General features: G+C 39.9%; 1 protein-coding gene across 1 annotated transcript; it reads right to left on the reverse strand.

The window, feature by feature from the left end:
• Window positions 1-923: 923 nt before the first annotated feature.
• LOC112261139 (SH2 domain-containing protein 1A-like) lies at window positions 924-4,306 on the reverse strand. Its single transcript, XM_024436477.2, has 4 exons — window positions 4,028-4,306; window positions 3,230-3,290; window positions 1,720-1,864; window positions 924-1,634 (listed from the first exon to the last, which is right to left on the reverse strand). Exons 1-4 carry the CDS (start codon window positions 4,231-4,233, stop codon window positions 1,612-1,614), a joined length of 435 nt encoding a protein of 144 aa, XP_024292245.1. The 5' UTR covers window positions 4,234-4,306; the 3' UTR covers window positions 924-1,611.
• Window positions 4,307-10,271: the final 5,965 nt, after the last annotated feature.

Raw genomic sequence — 10,271 nt, forward strand, 5'->3', positions numbered from 1 at the left:
TTTCTCTTCATTGTTAACCCTTTCCTTTCCACCAAAAAACTGAAGAGATTAAATCAGAACATAATTGAAAATAATAATATAATGATAATTATTATTATAATCATTATTTTATAAATCCTTAGCCCTTTTCCTGGTCTTGAATCGGTCTCTTTTTAGATGGTCTTGAATACAACACTGAATTGTACAATAGAGTAGCCTCCTCTACAGGAGGCTCTGCTGCTGCCTAGCAGTCTGGTCCCCCAGTGGCTGTCCTAATAACCACATGGCAAATGATGTGAACATTAGCCTACAACAAATGACATGGACACAAAAAAGTGTCAGGTGAGGGGAAAGATGAAATATTTTATAGACCCCCTTAACAGTTGAAATGTGGACCTGTAAGGGTTGTTTGGTTGTGACCTGCTTTGGCAATTACATGAATGTAAAGGTCAGGGGTTATGACTGTGACAACGGGTCAGCTATGGTACTGGTAGAAGTTGCCCACAGATCTAGGCACAGATCTAGGATCAGTTTACCCTATCCCAATCCATTAGCTTTACCATTTACCAACAATGTAAAGACCTAACTCAGATCTGATCAGTGTCTAGGGGCAAATCAAACTAGTCAGGGTGCCAAATCCCAAAATGACAGTGACTCCACCTTGTAGACAAAATAACAACAGCAAATTACACTGCTGTATTTACATTAGAGTAAATCTAAGCCATAGTAATTTACTGGAGCAATTGGGGTTGCCTTGCTTTGCTCAAGGGCATATCGACAGATTTTTCACCTAATCGGCTTGAACCAGCCACCTTTTAGTCACTGGCCCAACACTTTTAACCACTCGGCTACCTGCTGACTTATGTGTATGCGAGTACGTGTGTATCTTTGTATACAGTGATATGTATATGATTTTGTATAGTCAAATACCAACAAGGAATGGATTAAGAAAGGAATATGCCTTTAATACCAAAACAATAAAAATTGAATTTTTTAAATATTTGTATTTGTTTAACATTTATTTAACCAGGCAAGTCAATAAAGACATTATCTCCCAAAAAATCATGTCTATATTTGCATTTAAGCCTCTGTTTTGGATTTGTCCACTTTTTTAACAGTGTTCCCTAAGTCAATGAAGAGCACATTCTTATTTGCAATGGCAGCCTTTTCACTAATAAAATCTTCATCAGTAACATATCCGTTTAACGTGAGTCATATAATGTACATTATACATAGAGAGAAAGACCATGGCAGATGGCAGTTTTAATGTCTTTGTGTGCACTTATGGCAGAATTGGTCCACATGTATGCATATAAACATGCAAACTCACACACACGCACACACACGCACGCACGCACGCACGCACACACACACACACACACACACACACACACACACACACACACACACACACACACACACACACACACACACACACACACACACACACACACACACACACACACACGCCAATGCATCCCTCCATGGGAAACCACATGCCTAGTTGTGGAACAACAGACATAAACAGGTGCACTTTTGTAAACAACAAAAGCATTGTCTCCTAAAGGTTAAATTGAATACACATGTACACACAAACACACACACACACACACATGTACAAGTCGTCCCACTTCACATTTCCATATAGGCCGTCTCTGTTGAAAAAGATAAAAGCATTACAACTATATTACAAGCACTGTGTGAGTGATGTGTGTGTGTGTGTGTGTATTGATGTCCTACCGCTCCGCAGCCTCTCGTCTCTCAGCTGTGTTTTGTCCAGGGGGTGTGTGAGCGGAGGTATGCTGTCAGCACCGACCCCCTCTCTGCAGTTCTCTATCAGCTTCTCCAGAGTCCTGAAACACTGCAGCATCTGCCCAGGAGATAACTACACACACACACACACACACTCTGTTATGTTAGCAGTATTGTGTTGTATTTTAAGCTGCTACTTCATTGTCTACTTATTGATTGTTAATAAAGTGCAGTTATTCTCACATACAGAGCCTTCAAAAAGTATTCACACCCATTTACTTTTTCCACATTTTGTTGTGTTACAGTCTGAATTTAAAATCGATTCAATTTAGATTTTGTGTCAATAAGTATTCAAGCTATGTTATGGCAAGCCTAAATAAGTTAAGGACTAAAAATGTACTTAACCAGTCACATAATAAGTTGCATACACTCACTCTGTGTCCAATAAAAGTGCTTAAAATGATTTTTGAATGAATTACCTCATTCCTGTACCACACACACACAATTATCTCTAAGGTCCCTCGGGTAAAGAAGTGAATTTCAAATACAGATTCAACCACAAAGAACAGGGAGGTTTTCAAATGCCTCGTAAAGAAGGGCACCTATTGGTAGATGGGTCAAAATAAAAAAAATATTGAATACCTTTGAGCAAGTTATTATTACACTACAAATCAAATCAAAGTTTATTTGTCACATGCGCCGAATACAACAGGTGTAGACTTTACAGTGAAATGCATACTTACAGGCTCTAACCAACAGTACAAAAAAGGTATTAGGTGAACAATAGGTAAGTAAAGAAATAAAACAACAGCAAAAAGACAGTGAAAAATACCATTAGCAAGGCTATATACAGTAGCGAGGCTACATACAGGCACCGGATGGTGTGTCAATACACCCAGTCACTACAAAGATACAGGCGTCCTTCCTAACTCAGTTGTCGGAGAGGAAGGAAACCGCTCAGGGATTTCCCCATGAGGCCAATGGTGACTTTAAAACAGTTACAGATTTTAATTGCTGTGTTAATTGCTGTGAGCCACAACATTGTAGTTATTCCACCTAAATGACAGTGAAAAGAAGGGAGCCTGTGCAGCATACAAATATTCCCAAACATGCATCATGTTTGCAATAAGGCACTAAAGTAAAACTTCAAAAATGTGGTAAAGAAATCAACTTTATGTTCTGAATACAAAGCGTTAAAACTTTATGTCCTGAGTAGAATCTATTTAATCCCTTCTGAATTCAGGCTATAGCACAACAAATGTGGAATTAGTCAAGTGGTAGGCACTGTATTTATTCAGCTCATTACAATGACTACAAGGCCTTGCATGGTGGGCATTACATGGGAGGTATTAGTCACTCCTGTGTGTACATGTGTGAGCAGTGAGTGAGTTACTGCAGTGAACAGTAATAGTTCAAGTTTCAAGTTTTTTGTCATGTGTAATGAATACTTTGGAAATCATATACCCTTGTGTTCTCACGATAATACCGAGCAACTCACCTGAAGTGTCCATCCTTCAGAGGAGTGGTGGATTCTGTAAGTGTGGACGTACGGTGTCTTTCTGAACCAGAGAGAGAAAGGATTTACACTCAGAATCAGGATATCCATTTTCACAACCTTATGTTAATATAAACCAAAGGTAAAACAAACTGGCGACATTGAAACACACGTTGAAAAAACAATCCACTCATTCTGAAAGTGCTCTTAGTTCTAATTACATATTTCTACTCATCTCAGTACAAGACACCCTGTTTTGTCTCTAAACTTCTATGAGTACTTTTCAGCAAATTAATAGACCATTTCAATTTTCTGTTCAATTATTTTTATTTTTTTCATGTTACAGCAATTGATAATGGTCCTAACAAACAATCTAGTTGAACTGAAATAATAATAAACCTTTGTAGCCGAGTGACAGCCTAAAATTTAAATACAGAAAATGTAGTATTTATATTTAAGAAAATGTGTTTTCTTGCTTGAGGCTCTAAAAGCTTTGTATAATAGCCTATGCCTACTCCATTTCTACATCCATATGATAGGATATTCAATATGACATTAAATAAAACGGTCTTTGATCAATCATATAATTTGTAGGCCTGAACCTCAATTAAAATACAATTCAAAGTGGCCAAATTGTGTATTTTGTCATGTCAGAAATGACTACAACCTATTCTATAGTATCTAAAATTTCATGATGAACATGAACAGAAAGCTTACATAAAGCTGTTAAAATCGGTAAACTTATTTCAAAAACTCACTCCACAAAAGAGTATAGGCCAGAGAGTGAGTTTATCAACTCACCTCACGCAGAGGCAATACATTCCCTGCAGACTCTCACTGTCCCGCAGGAGAAAGCTCCCCTCTCTACCATGCCTCTCCAGCAACCTTTCCGTTTTCCCCTTACCGATTTTACCGTAGTAAATAGACCGGACCAGCGCGCTCTCACTCTCCGGCTCCATGAGCGTGAAACTTTGGAGATGAGCACCACTGTCACCCTTGCGTGCCATGGAGCCCTGATGAGAGAGTGCGCAGAAAGACAGACTGTGGGAAAGGGCGCGAGGCAGGAACCGGCAGCGTCTTGGTGTTTCACACCTTTTTTTAAATCGTGTCAACTGCAAAAAAAGTGGCACCTAGTGTTTTTTTCTCAGCTTCAAGTCAAAACAAGGGCCTTTTGTCTGTGTGATTCAGACAGACAACAACATTCTCTGACAGACGGAAGTGTGTGTGCATGTGGTTCTCTCTATCTTGATCTTTTGTCCATTGTCTTACATGGAGATATAACATGAGAAGTACTCAATTGAAAATTAGGCCTACAGAATTATAATTAATTAGATGTGAGCATGTGACACTTTGCGGTGTTTCCTTATGAAATTGTTTTAGATCTCACTCAAGCAAAACGGTTTAGGATTCAATTGTGCATTAAATATAGGCTAGACAAATCAATAATTATAGGCTATAGGGTACTTGGTGTTTGCATAAAATATCAATAAATTAAACTATGAGTAAGAGACAGGCTGCATCCCAGCTAGCACATTTGGTTCCTTTGAAGTTGTGGGAACTAAGTTGTTGGTTTTGCATTTTCTGGGAACAAAGCCATGCTTTTCCTTACCGGTAAAACTGAACATTTTTAAATTGTTAAACATTTCACCTGTTTTGGGAACATTCATTTTTAGGTTGCAGTGAGAACGTTTTACTATGGTTCCCTGAAAGTTTTTCTGGTAGGTTTTATTAACTTTCTGAGAAAGGGAAATTATAGGTTATTTGGAGGTTGAAAAAGTTCCTTAAAACTTTCAATGAATGTTTCAATAATACTTTTTATAACACAGCTAGCTTAGGTTAACTGTTCTGACATCCAAGCACAAATAGAAATGAATTTGCTTAGGTATTAATCATGCAAACATGTTTATTTTTCATGTTTGCACGGCATCAGTGAGATTCAAACCTATGATCTTCTGGTCTCTATCCATGGAATTAGTCCACTGCATCACCACGATGGAGCTAGCATGCTATTTAAAAAAAAATACTAATACTAAGCTGTTCCCTTTAATCTATTCAAAAAGACCCCATTTAGAAAGGAAACCGGCACTCATTAAGATCAGGTGTGGCCAATTAGTAGGCGCGACCAACACGCCTGAACACACTTAACAAGATAGAGGATAGAAAGAGTTTTGTTGACGATGAGAACGGAATGTACAGTGGGACAAAAAAAGTATTTAGTCAGCCACCAATTGTGCAAGTTCTCCCACTTAAAAAGATGAGAGAAGTGTAGTTGAAGTGTACCTGTAATTTTCATCATAGGTACACTTCAACTATGACAGACAAAATGATTTAAAAAATCCAGAAAATGACATTGTAGGATTTTTTAATGAATTTATTTGCAAATTATGGTGGAAAATGAGTTCTTTGAACATTACTAATGTTTTCTTGATGTTCTGTGAACATGACTTTAAATTAAACAATGAGAAAACCTGCAGAAAATGTTATGCTGAAGTAATGAAATTCGCACAGAGGAACGATGTTTCTTAAAATTCTCTGAACATTCTGGGAACATGATTAAATAGAACCATGAGGAAACCTGGTGGAAAATGAACATTACCAATGTCAAACCAGTTGGAAAACATTCCTAGAACATTACCAATGTCAAACCAGTTGGAAAACATTCCTAGAACATTACCAATGTCAAACCAGTTGGAAAACATTCCTAGAACATTACCAATGTCAAACCAGTTGGAAAACATTCCTAGAACATTACCAATGTCAAACCAGTTGGAAAACATTCCTAGAACATTACCAATGTCAAACCAGTTGGAAAACATTCCTAGAACATTACCAAAATTAAAATGTAACCATGTTTTAACTTTTAGGAAACATTCTGTTAAAGTAATGAAATAGCAAGAAAATAACGTTATTTTGTCAAGTTCCTTAAATGTGCAGAGAATGTTCTAAAGCCAAGCAACTATCCTGCACCATTCCGAGAGCGTTGTGGGAAAGTTGTATGCAAAATAACCACAGGACAACCAACAGCTCACCAAGCTCTAAGAAACATTTGGTTCTCAGAACGTTATGTGCTAGCTGGGATCGTTTTCGTCACCTGGCAGCTTCAATCATTTTGAGAGAGGATGTCAACAAAGTAGGCTAAAGTAAACTACAGTGCTGTGAAAAAGTGTTTTCCCCCTTCCTGAATTCTTTTGTTTTCTTCAAATTTGCCACACTTAAATGTTTCAGATCATCAAACACATTTTAATATTACATAAAGATAATCCAAGTAAACACAAAATGCAGTTTTTAAGTGATAATTGTATTTATTAAGGGAAAAAAGCTATCCGAACCTTCATGGCCCTATGTGACAAAGTAATCCCCCCCCACACTTGTTAAATCATGAATTTACTGTGGTTAATATATCTCAAAAAGCTCAATATCTCAAAAAGCAAGACATCATGCCACGATCCAAAGAAATTCAGGAGCAGATGAGAAGCAAAGTAATTGACATCTATCAGTCTGTAAAGGGTTACAAAGCCATTTCTAAAGCTTTGGGACTCCAGTGAACCACGGTGAGAGCCATTATCCACAAATGGAGAACATTTGGAACAGTGGTGAACCTTCCCAGGATTGGCCGGCCTACCAAAATTACCCCAATCAGCACAAAACATCTGTGCAGGGACATTCACATTGACATTCTCATTTAAATATGCAGTATTATATTTTAACTTCAATGTAAAACTATTTCAGTTTGCTATTTCAAATTCTTGTTTATGCTTTTTTAGTAAACCCATTAAAGTTTTTTTTTTTTTCCTTCACACACACACACACACACACACACACACACACACACACACACACACACACACACACACACACACACACACACACACACACACACACACAACAACAACTTCATGGTGGGCCAGACAGCTGAGCCAATTGCTCAGTGCACAATGCGTGGGAGGGAGCAGCGGCCAACCGACCAAAGAGAGATAGATAGGTGGTTTTGGAATGAGAAACAGATCCACTGCCATCAGTTCATCAGGTGATATGCGAAAGAGACAGGCCTACCGCAGATCAAGCGTCTGTTTGGGGGTTGTCAAATTTAGAGGTCTTTAGAGCTGAAAGTGGCTGTCTGTTAGGAGACACATCTAGGCCTGATACACAAATCAGACCTGACTGGCTATTTATAAGGGAAGAGGAGTTTCCTTTTAGCAATATAAGATTCATGATATTATTTTACTTAATTCTCTCTCAACCTTTGTGTGTGAAAATATTACTATACTACGATGGTCATCTTGAACCTCCCTTCCCTCCCCATTTACCCCCAGATATACTGTATATCCACTTCACCCAATAATCTCTCTCTCTCTCTCTCTCTCTCTCTCTCTCTCTCTCTCTCTCTCTCTCTCTCTCTCTCTGGCGTCTGTGACTACACTAATGAATGATCAAAGAGATGCTACCAAATCAAATCAAATGTATTTATATAGCCCTTCTTACATCAACTGATATATCAAAGTGCTGAACAGGAACCCAGCCTAAAACCCCAAACAGCAAGCAATGTAGGTGAAGAAGCACGGTGGCTAGAAAAAACTCCCGAGAAAGGCCAAAACCTAGGAAGAAACCTAGAGAGGAACCAGGCTATGAGGGGTGGCCAGTCCTCTTCTGGCTGTGCCAGGTGGAGATTATAACAGAACGTGGCCAAGATGTTCAAATGTTCATAAATGACCAGCATGGTCAAATAAGAATAATTATAGTTGTTGTCGAGGGTGCAACAAGTCAGCCCCTCAGGAGTAAATGTCAGTTGGCTTTTCATAGCCGACCATTGAGAGTATCTCTACCGCTCCTGCTGTCTCTAGAGAGTTGAAAACAGCAGGTCTGGGACAGGTAGCACGTCCGGTGAACAGGTCAGGGTTCCATAGCCGCAGGCAGAACAGTTGAAACTGGAGCAGCAGCACGGCCAGTTGGACTGGGAACAGCAAGGAGTCATCATGCCAGGTAGTCCTGAGGTATGGTCCTAGGGCTCAGGTTCTCCGAGATGGAGAAACAAAGATAGAAAGAGAGAAAGAGAGAATTAGAGAGAGCATACTTACATTCACACAGGACACCGGATAAGACAGGAGAAATACTGCAGATATAACAGACTGACCCTAGCCCCCCGACACATAAATTACTGCAGCATAAATACTGGAGGCAGAGACAGGAGGGGTCAGGAGACACTGTGGCCCCATCCGATGATACCCCCGGACAGGGCCAAACAGGCAGGATATAACCCCACCCACTTTGCCAAAGCACAGCCCCCACACCACTAGAGGGATATCTTCAACCACCAACTTACCATCCTGAGACAAGGCTGAGTATAGCCCACAAAGATCTCTGCCATGGCACAACCCAAGGGGGAGCGCCAACCCAGACAGGAAGACCACGTCAGCGACTCAACCCACTCAAGTGACACACCCCTCTTAGGGATGGCATGGAAGAGCACCAGTAAGCCAGTGACTCAGCCCCTGTAATAGGGTTAGAGGCAGAGAATCCCAGTGGAGAGAGGGGAACCGGCAGAGACAGCAAGGGCGGTTCGTTGCTCCAGAGCCTTTCCGTTCACCTTCACACTCCTGGGCCAGACTACACTCAATCATATGACCTACTAAAGAGATGAGTCTTCAGTAAAGACTTAAAGGTTGAGAACGAGTCTGCGTCTCTCACATGGGTAGGCAGACCATTCCATAAAAATTTAGCTCTATAGGAGAAAGCCCTGCCTCCAGCTGTTTGCTTAGAAATTATAGGGACAATTAGGAGGCCTGCTCTTGTGACCGTAGCATACGTGTATGTATGTACGGCAGGACCAAATCGGAAAGATAGGTAGGAGCAAGCCCATGTAATACTTTGTAGGTTAGCAGTAAAACCTTGAAATCAGCCCTTGCCTTAACAGCAAGCCAGTGTAGGGAGGCTAGCACTGGAGTAATATCATCACATTTTCGGGTTCTAGTCAGGATTCTAGCAGCCGTATTTAGCACTAACTGAAGTTTATTTAGTGCTTTATCAGGGTAGCCAGAAAGTAAAGTGTTGCAGTAGTCTAACCGAGAAGTAACAAAAGCATGGATTCATTTTTCTGCATCATTTTTGGACAGAAAGTTTCAGATTTTTACAATGTTACGTAGATGGAAAAAAGCTGTCCTTGAAACAGTCTTGATATGTTCGTCAAAAGAGAGATCAGGAGTAACGCCGAGGTCCTTCACAGTTTTATTTGAGACAACTGTACAACCATCAAGATTAATTGTCAGATTCAACAGAAGATATCTTTGATCCTTGGGACCTAGAACAAGCATCTCTGTTTTGTCCGAGTTTAAAAGTAGAAAGTTTGCAGCCATCCACTTCCTTATGTCTGAAACACAGGCTTCTAGCGAGGGCAATTTTGGGGCTTCACCATGTTTCATTGAAATGTACAGCTGTGTGTCATCCGCATAGCAGTGAAAGTTAACATTATATTTCCGAATGACATCACCAAGAGGTAAAATATATTGTGAAAACAATAGTAGTCCTAAAACGGAACCTTGAGGAACACCAACATTTACATTTGATTTGTCAGAGGACACTCATATCTTTCCGACAGATAAGATCTAAACCAGGCCAGAACTTGTCCGTGTAGACCAATTTGGGTTTCCAATCTCTCCAAAAGAATGTGGTGATCAATGGTATCGATGGTATCAGAAGCAGCACTAAGGTCTAGGAGCACGAGGACAGATGCAGAGCCTCGGTCTGACAACATTAAAATGTAATTTACCACCTTCACAAGTGCAGTCTCAGTGCTATGATGGGGTCTAAAACCAGACTGAAGCATTGTGTATACATTGTTTGTCTTCAGGAAGGTAGTGAGTTGCTGCACAACAGCTTTTTCTAACATCTTTGAGAGGAATGGGAGATTTGATATAGGCTAATAGTTTTTTACATTTTCTGGGTCAAGGTTTGGCTTTTTCAAGAGAGGCTTTATTACTGCCACTTTTAGTGAGTTTGGTACACTTCCGGTGGATAGAGAGACATTTATTTTGTTCAACATAGGAGGGCC

Source organism: Oncorhynchus tshawytscha, linkage group LG10, assembly GCF_018296145.1.
Source record: "Oncorhynchus tshawytscha isolate Ot180627B linkage group LG10, Otsh_v2.0, whole genome shotgun sequence".
NCBI classification, from domain to species: domain Eukaryota; kingdom Metazoa; phylum Chordata; class Actinopteri; order Salmoniformes; family Salmonidae; genus Oncorhynchus; species Oncorhynchus tshawytscha.

Coding starts and splice junctions, on each gene's coding strand:
- LOC112261139 (XM_024436477.2), bottom strand. CDS start 4,233: ATGGCACGCAAGGGTGACAGTGGTGCTCATCTCCAAAGTTTCACGCTC. Junction 1,865..3,229: donor CTGAAGGATGGACACTTCAG/GTGAGTTGCTCG, acceptor GTGTGTGTGTAG/TTATCTCCTGGGCAGATGCT. Junction 1,635..1,719: donor AGACGAGAGGCTGCGGAGCG/GTAGGACATCAA, acceptor CTTTTTCAACAG/AGACGGCCTATATGGAAATG.